Source organism: Ambystoma mexicanum, chromosome 2p (assembly GCF_040938575.1).
Source record: "Ambystoma mexicanum isolate Mex_15411 chromosome 2p, UKY_AmexF1_1, whole genome shotgun sequence".
In the NCBI taxonomy this organism is placed as follows: Eukaryota; Metazoa; Chordata; class Amphibia; order Caudata; family Ambystomatidae; genus Ambystoma; species Ambystoma mexicanum.
In genome coordinates this window covers 815,268,353-815,289,031 of record NC_090923.1, presented here as the reverse complement: position 1 = coordinate 815,289,031, position 20,679 = coordinate 815,268,353, and the positions used below count along the sequence as shown (strand labels likewise).

At 44.5% G+C, this 20,679-nt stretch overlaps 1 protein-coding gene across 3 annotated transcripts in view; it reads right to left on the bottom strand.

Annotated features, from left to right (window-relative positions):
- SPTBN4 (spectrin beta, non-erythrocytic 4) overlaps positions 1 to 20,679 on the bottom strand; it is a 1,591,326-nt gene that overhangs the window by 1,074,151 nt on the left and 496,496 nt on the right. For all 3 annotated transcript variants that reach the window (XM_069644494.1, XM_069644495.1, XM_069644496.1), the window contains 2 exons: positions 5,529 to 5,620; positions 4,357 to 4,437 (listed from right to left, as the gene is read on the bottom strand). In XM_069644494.1, coding sequence (XP_069500595.1) covers positions 4,357 to 4,437; positions 5,529 to 5,620 — 173 coding nt within the window. The remainder of the gene's footprint in view (positions 1 to 4,356; positions 4,438 to 5,528; positions 5,621 to 20,679) is intronic.

Sequence of the window (20,679 nt, the reverse complement as noted above, 5' to 3'; positions counted from 1 at the left end):
GTGCGCAAATATGGTCACAACAAATCACAAAGCTGACATGGATTGCAACAATGAAGAAGTCAGTGCGAATAGATAGGGCCAAAAACGTTGAATTTTGTTTTAGCAATGAAGGAACAGTTCCTAGTGGCGCAAACACACAGTGCAACCACACTCTTGTGATCCCAGGTTTGACAAAAGGTACAGCAGCAGTGATGGATTACTACTGGGTTTGTGGCTGACATGCCTACTTGCAACTCCTACTATCTTGGAGGGGCAGGTGTTCACTGGCCACCCTGCACTCAGTGCTACTAGTAAACCTGGAAAAATATGTGAAGGGAGAAGAAATGCCTGTCGAGGTGCCAACAGCCACTCTAGCACCTAAAGAAACAGAAAGAAGCTTGCAGATCACACAAGAATTTGGTATGCTGCCAGAACAAGGACGATTTCAACGGCGGGGAAGAAAGAAAAGCTCAAACTGTCAAAAGACTGTTCCGCACTGCTCAGAGGAATACCTGACAAGTATTGACTTTTTAGCTCAGCAGAGACTTTCTTTTTCATCTTTTTTGGCTCCGGGGGTACAAGCAGCTGGTGCACTTTTCTACCCCAGGAGGATGCTGAGAATCGGTCACTATCCCACATCATCAAGGCGGTGCACAATCTAGGTGTTCAAATTAAGAAAGAAGGTGGAGTACAGAACACAGATTGGCTATCGCTTGCCTTTGATTGAGTCCTGTCATGGCTGGGGCAGCAGTAAAAATACTGGTTCCTGTGACCATGTTCTTCTTGGTTCTCTTCTGCACGTGCCAATGGGGTCTCTGATGATGTGTCCCTATAGTCCCTAACAGTGCAAAGAGGATGGTCACAATTGGGGGACCTAAAACACCTTGCCATACAATAAACAGCAAAACTCAAACTAATATTTCTGCGATTGTAGATATGTCGGGTGGGGATGAGTTTGTTATTGTATAAATAATGAAAAGGGGGAATGTTGGGGAGGAGCTAAAACCTTTGGCAAAAGCACATGAAAACACGGTCCCTTCCTTATTTCTTGGAACATGGGCTCCTCTGATCCTACATCTGTACCAGGAGGTGCCTCTTAAGGCTCAATGCAGGATGCGCTGCGCTTCATGGTCTATACCTCCTCCCATGGCAAACTCATCTCCAAGTTTGGGTTCTCCTACCACTTATATGTAGATGATACCCACATTTGCATTACCTTCCCCCTCCTCGACCCCTAACCTCTCTAAGGATCTCCAGCTGACTGTCTGCCATTTGTCACTGGTTGCCTCTTCACTGTATATGCTCAACTACTCCTTAAACCAAAGTCATCTCTCTTCAGGCCACTAATGCCCTTCCCTCTTCTCCACTGTTCCCTTTCTTGTCTGATCTCCTCTTACCCTCCTACAAGTCTCACAATCCCAGAGTCCTGTTCGACAGTGATAATAAGCTCCGTCTCTTCCTGACCTCCACAGCCACTGCTACAAGGATCAACCTTGTGAACATTTGAAAGATCCCCCTGTCTAGAGTCTAGCCCTTGCGGAAGCACAGCTGTAGAATTAATGTGCTATGGTGGGATGTTAATCTGGGAGCAACCTCCATATCAGAGGCCACCGGCCAAAACTCTAGGGATATAGTAATCCATTATTGTAGCATTACATTGTGAGGCGTCCGTGAGGTTGGCTAAAATTCTACTCAGCAATGTACTTGGCTTAACATATACTAGAAAAAACCAAGGATGCAAACAAATACCAGCATTATCCTCTCATGCAAGCAAACGTATGGCCAAGGTGTGTCCTCACCCCGAATCTTCATCCCCTCCTTTCTCACTAGGAGGACCAAATAAAGGTCCAACCTTCATTCGCATGACCATTTCTCTTAATGCCTGCATTAACTTTGGCAGGTCATCCAGAGCAAAAAAATAAATGTTGACCCCTTTCTCCAGAATTACAGACATTCATGGCAAATGATTTCCTCTCATCCTGGCAGGTCCGTCCTAACCATTGGCTACGACACAGACTTTTGTCAATCTCATTAGTGGTCGCTGTAAAAAGTTTGGAAACACAAAACAACCACATTCCCATTGGCCTCCCTTTCTCTTCTTTCACAGTTAATAAAAAAAGGGTTGGCCACATGTTTCTTGCTTAATGACTCCTGAAAGAGGCAGATATCCATTCCCTTAACAAAATGTTGTCAATCCCCACCACCCATCATCTCATCTATTACTCTGAGGTTCGAGCGCAGGAAATGCACCCCAAAAGAAACCTTTCCATGATCGCCACTTCCAATATGGTAACCAAGCAATGGTGCTAGGCAGAGTCCATCCACCTCACACTTAAGAGTCTAGGTGGCACAGTGATCATAGCATTTCTGAAGACTCCCCTAATGCCCTCTGCCCCAGTGAGCCATGGTGATGTAGGTAGAGCTCATACACATGCTGTGGACCCCAGTTTACATCACCATCTAGTAACACTGCTCTCCTCCAATGCCAGTGACCCATAGATAAAAACGAAATCTGGATTAACTAACCTGATTCCGAGAGTCCAAGCGCCCACGTAAATGCCCAGATGGCAAATGTGTTTAGTGATGAAAGGAAATGTAATTGATACAGTCATACAGTGCCCCATCCTGCATTACTACACTCATTATGAAGATGGCTATCATGGCAAAGAGGATTGAGAGGCTGGCCTGAGTGTATATCTCTAAGCAAGTCTACTCCCAGCACACTGATCCCCACAAAACATTTTCGGACAATAATATTGGGTCACTTTGTAATATTTTGGACTTCTTAAGAAGTTAAATTAAATAAGTCAAACATTTATTTATTACTCATTTAAAATCTCTCCTTGTTTACCATAACTTTGCAGGATGAATAGTTAACTGAGATGGATTCCATCACCTCAACACTATAAGTGCCTGGTGAGGTGTGGCTTTGCCCTCCCAGCCAATCGGGAGACTAAGAACGGGGGCATTACCATGCAGTAATCCTGCTGCTCTGAGCCTCCTCATGGCTGGATGCCCCCATCTCCGCTGCCGGGGAACAAGGCAAGTGCCCCCCCTTCATCCCTCCACCAGCCCCCTTTGCCTCAGTTTTCCCTCACTCTCCCTCCCACACCACTTACCTTCTCATTCTGGTCCTGATCGGGAGTGGACGTGTCAGGAACACTTCTGTCCCCAGTGCTTCCGCTCCCGATCTGTGACACACCGCCATGGAAAGGGAAAAGGGACTTTGTTTCTCGATCCATAGAGGCCATTTTTCATTTGGTAAACACAAGAGCATCTCACAAGTGAAAAAACAAACTATTTGTACCCAGGTCTAACGGGCCGGGGTACTATTAGCAATAAGCTCCTCGACAGGGGGGCATTAACGCATCAGGTAATGGCCTGTGGCCTTCTTGAGGCCCGAGCAACACTATGGGCCATGAGGCATTACCTGATGCACTAATGCCCCCTCCCCCGTCTCAGGGCTTATTGCTTAAGCATTAGGTGGTAGATTAACAACTGAAAATGTACAAAAATGTATTTCATAAAATATTTTGGCAATAGCACATGGTTTATGCAAATCAAATTAAGACACACATCGGTATGAAAATGGCAGCCCATAAAAGGTAACGTATACCCAAACCTACAATTGTAGTAGACCACCAAAAACCACAATCCAGTACGGACGTACATTTCAGTAGTTTAGTTGTTCACTTCATTACACTGTTGTGAACAGATGATCTTGCATTGAGGGACACACCCATGTCTCTCTCGTCCAGAAAATGGACAGCTGGATTGTCATGACTTTGATGTAGAAGCACACAAAATATCATGTAGTATGCAATGTAAACGATGTAGGGACTTTCTTGAGACCTTTCTTTCAGGCATCTAAAGCCAATGGTTGATGCAAACTTATAACATTTTTCTCCTGAACAGTTCCCTTTTTAGCTTTTCCTGATTAGGTCACAAGTCGGCTGTTATGTAACCAGAATAAAGTGGAATAGATGCAGCGATCGCCCACCTACACCAATAACATAGATCTCTCATCCTTGTTAGGGAGAGCTACTCCATCTTCATCAATACAACTTCTTCATCAATACAAGTCATACTAGGCTGTCAACTCTAACTAATTTGTATTGTTTATATATGGACACATTATTTGCTGTTTAAAAATGTACGCAATGAAATAAAAAATACGCATAGATAATTTAGATATACATGATATACATTTATGCATTTACATATTTACGTACATTTCTGTCCAACAGAGATTTAGAATGAATGCACTAACAATGAAGCCATACTGCCCCTACCTTCCCCTAATGGCATGACAGAGTCCCACCACCACTACCATAGCTTCAGTAAAGTCAGGAAGAAATTCAGAACACAAAGATGTACCTGTGCTTGTGAATTAGGGCATTAAAGGCCAGGCCATCTCTCCAGCTGGTTGTGAAATTCTGAATGTTAACTTCAGGGTACCTTAAGAGAGGAAGAAGTTGAATAGTACTTTTTCAATCCCATACAGCTAAAGATCAAACACTAACATTGGCTGTTGAAGTGGCATGGATGAGCAATCACAATGAAGACAAGCAAAACCTACTTCACTCTTTACTGCTGATTTCACCTTCTACTCTGGTCTGGCTCTTGTTTACACTTTCTCTTTTATTACTGTATTATATTAGTGGAGTTGACCATTTATTTGACATGAGCCTTTTTCTAAAAAATCATTGAACTTTGTACTTTCCTTTAATAATAAATATGTTTCTGTTGCTGTACAGCTCCCGTATAACCTTTCCGCTTTCTGCAAACTGGCAAAATAATATTTTCAACTTGCAGACAGCCACTCAGTGCTAATTTCAAAGCTTGGGGACCACAATGTCAGCATACTTATTTTGTTAACAACAGCCCTCACATACTTTGTGAAAATCCCAAATCCCCCATGGACATCCCACCCCACCATAGAAGGTTTGTGTGGTTGATTTCGCCATTCGGCACAGCCAGTTCTGCATCACTGCTGTACACTAACATTATGATAGTTATCAGGGGAGGGTAACAGATTAAAAAACATTATCTATGGTCATAGATGGGTCCTAAAATGCTTTTGATTTGTGCAACCCACCACCATGCCCCCCATCAATCAATTGCACCTCAGAAGAGTCTAATTCCCATCATGGATGGGCCGCTTTAGTGAATGTCTACTTGCTGGCCATGCTATCTTCAATCTAATGCAGGGGATATGCAACTGTTTGCTCTCCAGATGATGTGGACTACACCTGCCATCAGTTCAAGTCAGCATAATAGATGGGGGAAAGCGGGGGGGTTATGAAGACAGTTTCAAAAATATTTTGAGATCTGCAGGTTGCAGACCACTGGTCAAAAGGTAACAAGCAGACCACACAAAGTGACCCTTAAGGCAATGTAAGAAGAAGCATTAATCCCTGGGATCAGGAGACATGTGGTGAAACACAACATGCCACATTTCAGACAAAGCCTCTGAGCTGTAAGGCAACTATGATTGTGTTGAAGCAGTATAAAAGAAGAGTAACATAAAATTTGGCTGGATGACTCACCCCGCCGTCTTCATTTGACACCAGAGTAACAGGGCATCCTTGGCAGAGCGGGTTTCTCGGTTATCTTCTGTTTCTATTTTAATTACCTGAATCTGGATGCAAAAAGGGGAAGATAGTAAAAATCCAGTTTTAGTAAGGGATGCCATAGAATTGCCTCGGCCAAGAGTACGTTTGTAAAGGACACCCCAATGATTTTGTGAAAGAAAATCGCAAAAACACCAGTGTTAATGCAAAGGAGGCTGTTCCATTCCCAATCAGGATGCCTTTCTCAAACCCAGGACATAAAGTAGCCAGTGACTGGAGAATATCTGGATAGAACACCATGACAAACAAATTCCAACTTCTTTAAAAAAAAATCTAAAATGTTCTGAAATCTTTTATTTACTTATAACAATGTTGAAACATCGAAATATCTTTAAAAAGTATTACTTTTATCAAAATGATTCATACCCATTTTTCTCTTTTTTAAATGTTAAAAAAAATGTTTTTAACCACCAATGTCAACCACTCAAAAAGTAAACAAACTTAACTAATGCAAATCTTTTGAAAAGTCATGGGAAACTTTTCAAACAAATCCCCCAAAAAACATGAGTGAGGGATTTAAACATAAAATTATAATGTTTTTGAAAAATTCCATAGTAACATTCTGAACTGATTCATAATTGAAAGTGCTATTTAATTAACAAATCAACTTTTTGTTGATAATGCCTTATTTTAAGCCTGAACCCGATTAGTACACATGCCACCTATTCTATTGTCTAAGACTGAATGTATGGTCCAGAAAGGGATCCTTGTTGTTCTTGTATAATCATATTGTATATATCCATTTATCAATGCCCCAGTAAACCTAATTGATTTATATATGTCGCAGTAAGCCTTGTTTAACAGGATAGGTAAGGTCACAGTTTTTCAGAATCATGTCATGATTAAGGGATTTACTCCATTGCATATATTCTTTGTGCTTAGTCTTTCTTGTATGGATAAGCAGAACATGTTTGTCCTATTTGATTACTGTAGATTAGGTTTAAATTACCTTAGATTACTATGGATTGCTTTTGGATTGACCTACATTACTTTAGGTCATCTCAGATTTCCTTTACATTATATTTAATTATATCTTTACTCACTTCATCTATTCACCTTGGTACATAGCCACATAGTCTCTTCCCTTTATCCTTCTCTTTTCCTGTTCCCCCTTGCTTGCTTGCTCCCATCCTCCCTCCTCATGCTCTCAGTTTCTACCCAATCTGACAATTAAAGTAAGCTTCCAATTTGATACTCCCAGTAAGCTTGACATACATTCTCAGTAAACTCACAGTTTGACATTGCCAGCAAGGTGTGAATTTGACTTTCCCAGTAATCTTGAAATTCACACTAAACTTGCAGTTTGAACTCTCTCGTAAACTCCCAGTTTGACATTCCTAGTATACGCCTAATTTGATATTCCAAGTAACATCCCACTTTTACAATCCCATTAAAGTTGGCCACCCCTGTAAGCTCCAAATTTGACATTCTCCATAACCTCGCAGTTCACATTCGCAGTAAGCTTGATATGTCCAATATGCTTCCAGTTTTACATTTCCAGTAAATTCTCAGCTTGATATTCCCAGGAAGGTGGATAAATCAAGTTAGTTCCCGGTCAGCTTGACATGTTCAGTAAGCTTTGCACTCCCAGGAATCTCCCAGTTTCATCTTTATAGTGAGCTTATAGATTGACATTGCTAGTAAGCTTGATATTTCCAGCAGGTCCCCATTTTGAAATTATAAGTAAGCTCCCAATTTGACATAAAGTGTAAGGTTGACATTGCCAGTCATATCTCAGTTTGACATCTGCAGTAAAATTCCATGTATACAGTCCTAGTAAGCTTGACCTTACAAGTAATATCCCAAGTTGAAATGTGCACACAACTCCCTATTTTATAGTCCCAGGTAGCTTCAACTTACAAATTCCCTGTAAAATCCAAGTTTACATTCCAAGTAGTCTCTTATTTTGACATGTTCATGATGGTAGACATTCCCAGTAAACACCCAGTAAATCCTACATTACCAATACACTACCATTTTGACTGCCCCAGTTTGCTCATAGTTTCACATTACCAGTAGGTTCCTAGATTAATGTTCCTAGTGATTCCGAATTTGACATTCCGAGGGAGCACGACATTGCCAGTAGGTTCCCAATTCGACATTCTTAATAAGCTCACAGTTGAGCATTCTCATTACGCCTGATATTCTGAGGTAGTGCCCAGTTTGGCACTCCCAGTTTGCTTGTTACACTAGGTGACCTCTGAATAGGCTTGCCATCCCCAGTAGGAGCCCAGTTGACATTCCCATTAAGTGTACACTCCAGGTAAGCTCCCAGTCTGATCTTTACATTGATCACATAGTCTGACATATCCAGTAACATTGCCATTCCACTTACTCTCATAGTTTGACATTGCAAGCAAGTTTGATATTTCAAGTAAGCTCCCAATTTGATTTTTCCAATTTGAAATGTCCAGTATGCTCACAGTTTTCCATTCCAGGTAAGCGTGACATTGCCAGTAGGCTCCCAATTTGACATTCCCAGTAAAATTGAAATTCCCAGTAAGCTCCCAGACTGAAATTCAGCATGAGCTTGACATTTGCAATAGGGTCCCAATACGGTATTCTCAGTAAGCTCACAGTTGGGCATTCTCAGTAAACCTGATAAACCTGATATTCTGAGAACGCGCCCGGTTTGGCACTACTCAGTAACCTCTAAAAAAGGCTTGCCATTCCCAGTAAGTGCCCCGTTAAACATTTCTATTAAGTGTTTATTTTAAAGTAAGCTCCCAGTGTGCTCCTTACAGTGAGCACATAGTCTGACATTCCCAGTAAGATTAACGTCCCCATTACTCTCAAAGTTTGAAATAGTTAGTAAATTTGATTTTTCAAGTATGCTCCCAATATTATATTTCCAGTAAGATTGTAGTTTAAAATGCCCAGTATGCTCCCAGTTTGACATTCAGAGAAAGTGTGCTATTACCAGTAAGCACTCAATCTTTCAGAGGGCTTCCCAGTTTGATATTCCCAGAAGGGTGTCAGTGAGCTTGTCATCTCCCTTAAGCTCAAAGACTGGCATTCCAAGTAAGCTTCCAATATCACATTACTAGCAACCACAAGTTGATATTCCCATTAAGTGACCAGTTTGACGTTCCTTATGTCCTGTTTAACATTTGCAGTAGTCTCCCAATTTACGGAATTGTAGCACACTACACTGATGAGTCCCAAATCGGCCTAAATATCACAGGGAGTAAGTTGCTATTGGCCTCATTATGGGTCCGGCAGTAGCCGTGCGGTAGCCACCGGACCTGTAAGGAATTACCAGCAACTGACTTCCCGGTGCCACTGGCTATTCCAAGTCTGTTGGCCGGGAAGTCAGGCGCCAGTAATTTTGTTAGTCCCCATTCCCATAGTACTCCATGGGAATGGGGACACGGGAGCACCGGCACCGTTAACAACGGTGCCGGTGCTGCCGTGAGAACTCTGCGAGAGGGTGCCGTCCCGCCCTGCAGGTCTGACCCTGGCAGGCGGGACAGCACCTGCCCGCCGAGTCGTACTATGCCGATCCGGTAACAACGGTGCCGGTAGGCTTACCAGCACCGTTGGTACCGGACCAGCACAGTTATAATGAGGTCCATTGTGTTGCTCAAAATGAAACGACATAGCCCTACCCCAAAAGATTAGAACACGAACCAGTGTGATGAGGCTTACCCTCCATCATTCTGAGACACGTTCTTGCAAATTCTCAAGAAAAAATGAGTACCTATGATGCCACAAGGTGACAATACCTTTGGTCTTGGTGCTAAAAAAACACTCCATATTTTCAGATCCATGTATATGTCCTCAAGGTGTCCATTGGAAAGTACCTTACATTATGTTTGGTGTGATTTCGTGACCCCAACCACTCGGCACTAGAAGACTTCAGAAGCCCACTTCTTTGAATATTGTATATCTCAGTTTGAGTGGCTGTCAAATTGACTACCTCTGACTTTTTCATATTTATTTTGAACCCAATGCCTTTGAAAAATCTGATTCTCTATCAGCTTTGGTATAAGTCATGGGATGAAGTGCAATCAAAATGATACTGTCTGCAAAAAGGCAAATTTTATGCTTTTTTCCCCCCAGAGAATTCTCCACCTTATATTTGCATTGCTCCTTGTGCTGCTAGTCAGTAGTTCCCTCAGTGATGCAAATACATGAGTACAAGTATTTCTATGAAGATCTAGTTTCTCATCCCCCAACCAGAACATTTGCTGGTAGCCTCGTGAACATTTCTTTTATATTTTGTTTGCAATGGTCTCCTAGAAAGTGTTTAGTAAACATCTCTGTCATTGAAGCCTATTCAACATGCTCACATGTGGCAATGGCACCTAATTGAAGAAGGGACAGACTTGTTCCTATTGATTTTGGTTTAGTCTCCTAGATGTTTTATTCACCTAGTATTATCATCACTTTGGATGCCATTGAGAACACCCAATTTATCAAGTGCATGAGTAGTTTTAAAAAGTGCTCTAGTCTCCAGGCCAGTATGTTTCTGTGTATATGAAGTCAACAATTACTAACAAGGCTATTGGCATATACAATGTGGATTTTGGAATATATTTGCTGATTTTAGGATTAAACAAAATGTTGTCCTCTCAGAAGTTTTCGCTCAACTGATCTTTCTGGGGTGGGACCAATCCTGAATTTTGCCAAATTTCCCTTCTGTGACGGCGTAGGATGCTGAGAAATTATAATTTAGTGGGTTTCCCAGAGCAGTGCCTGGGGCTATGATTCACTCAAAACCTTGCAGGCATCACTCTTTAGTTTTGCTATTGTCCTCTCGGACATAAAACCTGTCAAACCTCAAACAGTGGAAACTGGAAAATCACCATTTTATGTCAAGGCATATATTAAGTGGTGAACGTGTTTCTTTATGTTTGACAGCAGAAAGAAACAATGTTGAAAACATGGCATTAGTGGCACTGGCACACAAGTCTCATAATCCTTTAGCTCATTCCATCCGGAGAGACCATTTTGTCCCAGGTGCCATATAATCCGACTTCATTCAAAAGCAAATCCTCTTTTCTTGCTGCTTCAGAACATTCTTCAAGTTGAGTATGCCAGGCCTTAATTTTTGCTATTGGGATTTATAGATTGTCACAGGTTAAGATTACAAAAGCTTTTGGTGATTTTGCAAATGTTCTTTGCCGTAGTGATTGCTAAAACTTGCCACCCAGGCCTGCCCGTCTCAGCTCTGATCTGTGTGCACCCCCTGCCAATGGCACCCCATGCTCTGCCTGCCACAGTGGCATGGCTGGAAGAACTAGCTAAATGTGGCAACCTAAAGCCACAAATATAATTAATTATTGCCACTACTGCAAAGGGTGCACTGCGCTCTCCTTTATGCACAATATTTGTATGTTTTTCAATTTCTAGTAATATTATAATTTCGTGTTTAGAAGTTTATGAGTTAAAACAAAATGGTGTGTACATACCAGGGAACAGGTACATATTATCTTTAACAGGAACTTAAACTAGAACCCCGATTGGGCTGTGGCAACCAATTGGTGTACAAAGCCCAATCAGAGTCTAGATGAGTTAGGCTAGTTGCAGCAGCAGAAGGGCACCATTTTGATAATTTGTATAAGTAAGAATGGAGGGAGGACCTTGTGGATGAAGAAGAGGAAGCAGCCCCAATTGATACCTAACCTTGGTTGGGAAATGTTCCTGCATTCGTGAAAGACCCCATCTAAGAAACCATGGGTGACACCAGGTCTAGTACATTCACTGAATAATATAAGGAGATTGGAAAGCCTCTTTCTTCCATAGTTACACAGATCCCCTCATAGATTTTTTTTTTTAAAAAAGGTTTTATTACATTTTTACACACAAACAAACAATAAAACCAAACAAACAGTGCATGTTCCAACAGTTTCAATACACTTTTTTAATTCCTAACCACTACTCCCTCTACCCCACCCCCCTTGCGAGTCTATTGCATTGAACCTTTAGTTTCCACCCCCTGTGGTTCGGTCTCCTCCTCCACAGGCTCAGTCGGGTCGTCTAATGACCCAAACAGTCCGGCTATCAGTGATTTCCAGGCCATCAGGGACTCATTCTCCTCCTCCCCCCCATTGCTACACGCTTCTTGCCATGCCATGGTTTCGGCTTCTGCCCATTTTTGCAAGTCTTTCCACCACACCTCTATCCTCGGAACATGGCATGACTTCCATCCCATGGAAATCCTTCTTTTTGCAAGCACAATAGCCAGGTCCCTTAGTTTGCTTACATGCCTGAGTTTCTGTGGTCTGGGGAACCCCCCTAGCAGACAGGCCCACACCGTATCCACTACTATCTTGACCCCTCTAATTTCTAGTTTCTCTTTTACTCCCCTCCAGAACCTCTCTATGATCGGGCATGACCAAACATATGCACCATGCCCGCGTTCTCTTCGTCACACTTGGGGCATGCTTGCCGACCTGCATTCTCGAACCTCGATATCCTCCAAGGCGTCATATAAGCCCTGTGTGTTATGTACAGCTGTATCTATTTCAGCCTCGCGTTTCTAGACACCTTCTTATGATACCCTTGCACCCGTTCCCACATCTCATCTCCCATTTGGGCCCCAACCTCCATTTCCCAGTCCATTCTCAACTGCGTGACCTCCTTCCCCACTTTAGACATCAACATCTCATACAGTCTGGAAATGTCATGACCCCCCTCAGCTATATCATATATCACGTCTATGGTGGCGTCCAATTCTTCCTCCAGCACAGTTTCAGGCCATGTTCTCTTAATCTTCTGTACCATTCTGTGATACGTGATGTACTGTCCTTCATGCATCCCAGCTACTTCCCGCAGCCCCTCAAAAGTAACACTAGAGATCTCCCGCCAAATATCCCCCATCGTTGCAACCCCAGCCGGTTCCCAGTGGGTCTGGAGTATCAGTCGCAGCTGAGCATCCGCCCCTGTCAATACAACCAATGGCATCTGCGGTGAGCATGGGGACGGGTCCTGCATCATTTGGCATGCCCTGCGCCACACCTTCCACCCTAGTAGCATCATTTTAGGGCGCCCCTCCATTTCCGCTCTGGGTGCCCACATAACTTCTTTCAGATAAAAGGTGCACAATCACGCCCAAACAACCTATGTTCCGAGGTCTCTTCATCAGATAGCCATTTGGCAACATACTGCAACTGGCTCGCCACATAGTACGCCTCGTAGTTGGGCAGCTTTATTCCCCCTTTGTCATGGAAGTTCTGAAGCTTCCATAATGCCACTCTGTTACGCGTGCCATGCCACAGAAAGTCCCTACACATGATATTCAGTTTGGTAAAAAAACTCCCTAGGAATCAGGTACGGTATATTCCCAAAGAAATGTAGGAGCCTTGGCAGGACCACCATCTTTAGCATCGCTCCCCGCCCCATCATCGCCAAAGGCAGCTTCGCCCAAAAACGCATGCATTTCTCAATTATTTGGATTGCCACCTCTGTATTACACCTATGTTCCTCCCCAACGGTGTGATATATGTCTATCCCAAGGTACCGAAAACTACTAACCGCCCACGGTACCTGTAAAACCGGTAACCTCTCCACTGGAACTCCTATATAACCCCCAACGGGAACAGGCTAGACTTCTGGGGGTTCAATGCTATGCCGGATAGCACAGCATATCTCTCAAGCACTTCCAACATGTACTGGAGGTTCTCCTCTGGAAACCGCACATACAGCAGCATGTCGTCCGCATATAGGGAGATCAAATGCCGCTCCCCGTTCACCTCGATGCCTTTGGTATCATATTGTTGCCTAGATCGTGAGAGGTTCCAGGGCCAGTATGTGGAGCATAGGAGACCACAGGCATCCTTGTCTAGTACGCCTGCTAAGCTGCCACCTCTCTGATATCACAGATCCTGTCTTAACTCTAGCCAGCGGTTCACTATACAAAATCTTCACCCACCTTACATAGCCAGGCCCTAACCCATAGTGTCTCAGGGCCGCCAGCAGCCACGACCACCTGACGGAGTCAAAGGCCTTGATCGCATCCAAGGACACAATTGTCATTTCCTCCTCACTTCCACTGCCAAACTCAATGATCCTCTGGAGTCCCCTATGATCATTGGTGATGTTTCGATGGAGGACATAGCCCGCTCGATCCGGATGTATTAAGTTGCTAATGACCCTCCCTAGTCTATTCGACAAGACTGCAGTTAGTATCTTGCCGTCTTGGTTCAGCATTGACACAGGTCTAAAGGAAGCACAGCTACGACCAGGTTTATTCAGTTTATGGAGAGGTACTATGACAGCCTCTCTCAGTGACTCCGGTAAGCGGCCCATCTCAAATGCTTTGTTTATCATTTCTAGCAGCGGGGGGGACCACCCCTATATATACCTTATAAAATTTGCTTGGGAGCCCATCTGTCCCCGGGGTCTTACTAGTAGGCAACTGCCTCACCACCTCCCCAGTTCTTCCAGGGTAATCGGGGAGTCCAATTCCTCTCTTTCTTCCTCGCTTATCTTGGGCAGCCCCATATCCTCAAGCGTTTCCTCTATCATTACACGGCTACTTTCCCCATCTTCCCCGTATAACACTTTATAATAATCCACAAACGCTTGATTAACTCCCTCCTGAGTGTCCTCTACGCTACCATCTTCCCTCTCTATAGTTATAATTGTGGCTCTGGGGGTCTCGCTCTTATATAACCACGCCAAAAGTCTCCTCGGTTTATCACCTCCCGCATGCTGTCTCTCTATGTACTTTTTATAATTAAGGTTACACAACCTCTCCCAGTATTCTGCACATTTTTTGTTGTAGCTTAAGTATCAAATCTAGTTTCTCTGCTGTATCATCACCGGCTTTTAAGGCCTCTTCCAATTTTGCTTCCGTCTCTCTCAGTTCAGCTGAAACCCCACCCTGTAGGCCCTTGGATTTCGCCATGGCCGCCACCCTCATGACAACTTTAAAGGCCTCCCATAATGTCCCCGCCGAGTCCACACTCCCAGTGTTGGTTTCAAAATAGTTTACTATCTCCTCCCGCAAATCCTCTCTAAAGAAGGGGTCTCTCAATGCCTCCGCTCGTAGGCGCCATGTCGGGATCCTCGCCCTCGGGGGGCAGTATTGCCATGCAAGAATCAGGGGCGAGTGGTCCGAGAGGACCCTGGCCCTGTACTCTATGTGTGCCATCTCCGCTATCATTTCAGGTAATGTGAAGACATAGTCCAGCCTCGTTGATAACTACTGTGGGGCCGAATAGTGCGAGTATTGCCTTTCCCCAGGGTGCCACACTCTCCATGCATCTTCCAACCCAAAGTCATCAAGCAGTGTCTGCAGCGCCCTGGCTGCAGGGGCCGGTCTATCCAATTTCCCATCTGATCTATCCACCCTCGGATTCAATACGAAGTTGAAGTCCCCTCCCGAGATTACTGCGCTTCCTATACACATGCTCAGGTTCGCACTCAGTGTCCTAATGTACACCGCTGTGTTCGGGTTCGGGGAATATGTGTTAACAATACTTATCTCCCTGTTCTCTACCAATCCCCTCAGCATAACCATCCTCCCGTCTGTCTCAGCCACCGCTTGCAACCGCTGAAACGGGACATGTGGCGCAACCCATATAAGTACTCCTCTTGCGTAGGCCGAGTACGATGAGCCCACCAACACCCCCTTCCACTTTCCCGCAATCGTGTCCATCTTCTCACGTGTGAGGTGGGTTTCCTGCAGCAATGCAATATCTATTTTCTGCCTGCGCAGATACAGCATTACCTTATTCCTTTTTAAATAGCTATTAAGCCCTCGCACATTCCATGTGAGTATTTTAAGGTGCCCCATGGCCTGGTATGATCCCATTCCCTCCCCCCCAGGTGTCGTTTAACTTTGAGTTCCAATCCAATCCATATAGGCTAGCATCCCATTCTAAAACCCCTTTAACCAAAAACACACCAATCTTCCCGCTCCCTCTCCCCCCGCCTCCCATCCCTTCCCCAACACTCTCCCCCCCAACTGTTGCCCAGCTCCATCCCTGGATCTCAGGCTCCCCCGCATCTAGTTCTTTCCGGCTTTGGCCTGTACTCGAAGCTCCGCAGGGTGAGGCCTCCCTAGTGGCCAACCTACTACAACTACAACTATAGTTCGGGGGGTAGGGTTCTTCCGTCCTGCCGCTCCAATAGCACATCGAATAACTACACATTGCCATACAATTTAAATATATGTAACCGCCACTATATTCCAGTCCATCAAGTCTCTCACAATCAACAATATGTAATCGAATATCAGCCCCCTACTGCCAGGCGCGTCGTTCTCAGCCTTCGCCTAGGCGCCCTTGGGATGTTCGCTCGCCGCCATAGCAGTATGCATACCGTATCTGAGTTACTTTTCACGTCCATTTTGTGTCTCTTCCGTGTCTTGATCCGGGCAGCCCGGCAGATCCAGCCATGTTGTTGCTTTTTCCGGAGTGTTAAAAAAATGCATTTTGCTCTTATGCACGACCTTCAATTTCGCAGAGTACAGCAGCATGTATTTTATCCCAGCCGCCCGCAGCCTCCTTTTGATAGTTACATAGCTGTACCGCTGCCTTTGGACCAGCATAGTATAGTCCGGGTATAACGTGATAGTGCTCGAGGCCTTCTCAATTGTACCGGCTTTCTGAAAATACTCCAATATTTTCTCGCAGTCTCTGTAGTTCAGTATTTTAGCAATTATCACTTGTGGAGGGGCCCCTGGTCTCGGCTTCCTCATGAGGGCCCTAGGTGCGCGCTCCACCACAAAACCCTGCGAGAGAGTGCCAGCCCCGATTCCTTGTAGGAGTAAGTTCTCAATGTAATCAGTCGGGTCCTGGCCTTCCTCATCTTTCGGCAAACACACCAAGCGAATGTTGTTTCTCCTCGCTCTCCCTTCTGCTTCCTCTGCTCGAGACTCCAAGTTGGCCACCTGTTGCTTAAGGACATGGATCTCCTTCGCATTGTTGGTGCTGGTGTCCAGGTTAGATTTCACCGCACAATCTAGGCTGCTTGTGCGTTCTGCCAGTCCTCTGACATCTTGTCTCAGCAGGGAGACTTTGATGCCCACTGCTTCAATTTTAGCTTCCAGGGAAGTGCGTAGGTCCAACATCGCAACCCCCCAAGATTCCTTCAGCTCCGTAATGGCTTCTAAAATCTGATGATTATCAGCCGCTGCGGCGCCCTCAGCCTGTGCCGTCGGGCCTTTGGTTGCGATGGCCACAGGAGACTGTTGTGTTTTCGCAAAAATATCCATCGTGGGTTGTTTATTCTTGTTCTTACCCACAGCCCCTCACGTCGCCATTCTCCGGTCTCCGTTGGGTCTCCCTAGCGTCTGAGTGTCTCCCCAACCGTAATTTCCGCTCTTTACCGACTGCCGTGGTGATCTCCAGGCAGTCGCGACATCCTCTCACAGTTGCTAGTTGCTGATCAATGCCGAGCGAGAGCTTCTTGTGCTTGTCGTGGTGCGGCCTGCATTTTCACACCTCTACTGCCCTCGGGCCCCTGCAGTCCTGGCCAGCACCCAAGCCTCCACGACCCAAGGCCCACAGCCCCCAGGAGTTTTGTTCCGTCTTCACCTCGCCATTGTCGTTCTTTCCCCGTGGCCGCCGCCTCTATTCGTCCTCTTCGGGTACCCTAGTTTCGTTTCCTTTGTTGTCGGCCATCTTGTGTGACAGTGGACCGAACTGTCGCCGTCGTTCGTCGAACAATTCCTCCAGACTCCCGCTTACGATTCTCTCGATCTTTGTACCATGAGCAGAGCATACATTCCCCTGCGTGTGTGATCAATTCTGGAACCAATGGCGCACTTTCAAAGGTAGTTTTTACGGATCATCTGTCGGATCCTCCGGAGCTACACGGAAGCACGTACTACTCCATGGCTGCTCAAGCCACGCCCCGTCCAGATCCCCTCATAGATGCCATCAATTAATTAGTCCAGTGCCAAGACAAAAGTAGTGATCAGTGGTGCACATATGGGCACACCAAAGTTTTAAGAAAGTGGAAACACCTAAGTCCCACAAGGGAGGAGTGTGGTCTTATTCTTTCAGAGCCCCCACACTTGGGTTCGCTGAGGGCAGTTGATGCATCAATTAGGGACCCATGCCCGTCCAGACCCTTTGGCCACAAGGAGGCTCATAGGCTGGCCAAGTGAGCAAATACAACCCTGGTATAATAATACCATGTTACACAAGAGATTGGGATTTTCCTACATAGTACAATGCTCTGGAAGAACTTATCCCTGTAGAGCAAGATCAGAATCCCCAAGACATAACCACGCAAGCAATAGTGATATTCTAAACTCCAATGGGGTGTTTTTTCCTAAATCAGTTATGAGACCTAATTCAACAGAATGGCAAACCCTTCATCCAGTTGCTTAAAATATACAGGCTTTTATTTCAAGCAAAGTAGGTAGCGTTGTCAGATGACAACTGAAGTCTGAATGCCATAGGTAGTGTACTATTACTGTGGTTGTAGATAAATAAATCATCATGTTCCTTCCAAAATATGTCAAAGTCCTGGCCAAGGGGAATGAAAGGTGGCTGTCAAGACAAACCTATGGATGTGGTAGGACTCTGGGCAAAGATCATGGACATGGCTGGCACTGCCAAGAAAGAAGCTACATCTATTGACCCTGAACTATTCAGGGGTTAGGGTCAGAGAGCAGCCATGAGTTCCAACCAACACAAGGGATTCTTACTGAAAATAAACTCCAATTTGACAAAAATGGCAGAAAATGAGCATATGGAGGGATCTCTTTGGAGAGCAGAATATCAAGCGAGTAAGTCATTATCTCACCACTTTTGCATCTCAGGCTAAGGCCCAGAACATATTAAAGAACATGTTTTACCCTAGTAGGGATTTTACTAGGGCCATTATTCGTAGGAGGAAGACATTCTATCAGGCAGCCATGCCATCATGTTCCAGTGGGCCATTCAGAGAAAAGGGAGCACAAGGGTCTTTCACTAACTCCCAGCAGGTTTTCTTACCTCAGTGGGGATCATTTTACTGAGGGCATTTCCAGGACAATAGGCAATGCTGAAATATTCAATTGTAAGACACCATCTCTCTTTTTTCTCATTAACATGTGGAAGATACATTTAACACTTTCTCCACAATTGGCTAAAATAACAACAGATCCCTGGATCTTGCAGGCTGTTCATGAGAGTCAGACAGAATATGTGCCCAATTCTTTTTAGTGCAGGTTTCACAGAATTCAGTTTTCCCCAACTATCAACCCGGTTAGAGAAGGGAGCTAACGAGAGCATACATCGTGCTCCTCCACAGCCTCTGAGTAATCTGCTCATTAAAGGGGAAAAAGACAAAGGGTTCTGGCCCATAATCAATTTGAGGGAGCAAAATCATGCCTACCTCTACTAACGCTTGAGGATGGAGATGATTTATCTTCTCAAGGGTGGCCTACGATCAGGGAATTGGATGGTACAACTGGATCTGAAGGTTGCATATCTATCTACTCCTATTTATCTTCCTCAAAGTTAGTTTCTCCAGCTCTCTTGCGGATCGCACAAGTCTTCTGTTCTGCCTGTTACAAAGCTTCTGCGGCCAGAGGTAGCAGCACTCGGAAGACAGGGAGTAAGGCTATTGATATATTTATAAGATATTCTTCTCATCAGTCACTCCCTGGAATTATTAACAATTTACCTTCAAACAACCCTCCGTAAGGAACTATGGTCTGTCGCCAGTAGAAAAAAAAGAAATGTGTCCTGCTCAACAAATGTCATTTTTAGGGTTCTTCATCAATTCATGAGACTCTAACCTCCATCTTCGCCGATCAAATGACTAGTTGAACAAGAGGCAACTGGGGAGAGAATTGCCTCCGTCAGTGATATCCCCTCAGCATCTGGAAAGGATCGTAGGGTGTGTGTCCACATCCATACAGGCAATATTCCTTGGACCCCTCTATTACAGAGCCCTGCAGAGACTGAAGTTACATCACATAACACGTGTTACACCTATGCTGACTGGGTTCCACTGATGAATGATGCAAAAGACTAAATCAAATGGTGGATGAGGGATAGAGATAGGAAGAGGGCTTTTCAGTTCAACCTTCAATCTACTATTAGAATCCAATTCTAGCCAAGTAGGGTGGGGAACAAGATGTGCAGAGATCTCAACTGAAGGGACTTGGTAAATCTGGAAGTCGAGCTGTTTACAGATGCTTGCAATTTCATTTACAATTAGGACCTTCACAAATAACAGACTATGATGTACAATTCTACTAAGAATGGACAATGATATAACTGGTTCAATACATCAACAAACTAGAAGGCATACGGTTACTGCAGACATTGCCTAACATTATTTTTACTTTTTTCTATAGAATCGCATATTGTTTCACACAGGCTTTCTTCCAGGCATGTTCAAAACTATAGCAAAGTGGTGTTCCGCACAACACAGAGAGTTAAGTGACTGGCAGCTTTTTCACCCAGTATGTCAGGCTATTTCCTCTCAATGGGAACCAATAATGTTGGATTTGTTAGTTTGAAGACTGAATACACAGCTACAAAAAAGGTTCTTTAATTGGAGGCCAAACCCTTGACCTGAAGCAGTGGGCCAATTTTGTTCAGACTTTGCCCCTAGGCTTGGTGTATGGTTTGCCTCCTTTCTCCCTAATTCCAAGGGTTCATCTTCAAGCCAAGAAGCAGTGGGCAGAATTTGTAACTATAACACCTCTCTGGCCCCTCTGGAATGGTGCCCTATTACACCGGGGATGAGCATAGACACCTTGATCCAACATCCCCATTTTCCACACGCTCCATCCAACCTATAGGTCTTTCATCATTGGGAAATTAAGAGGTGTCGCTTTGGCCCTAACAACTTCATACCTAGCCTTGTTGTAAAGGGAAACTGGTGGGGTGCAAAATGAAAATGAACCCTTGCACTAGTGCTGTCTAGTGATGTCTAGTGGTGACAAGCCCTGGCGCTTGTTAGTTTTTAATGACTGGATTGCATTGGATAATACATCTTGAGAGATATCAGTGTACAGATTCTCTTTCATTGTCTCTGAAATCCGAATAGCTTTCATGTATTTCTTTTGCCTCTGTTGGCATACTCTATGAGCTGTAAATAACTACCACTATAAAGCTAGTATTAGTTAATTCTTTGCCTTATCGATCCAATGTGTTTTTGCACTTGT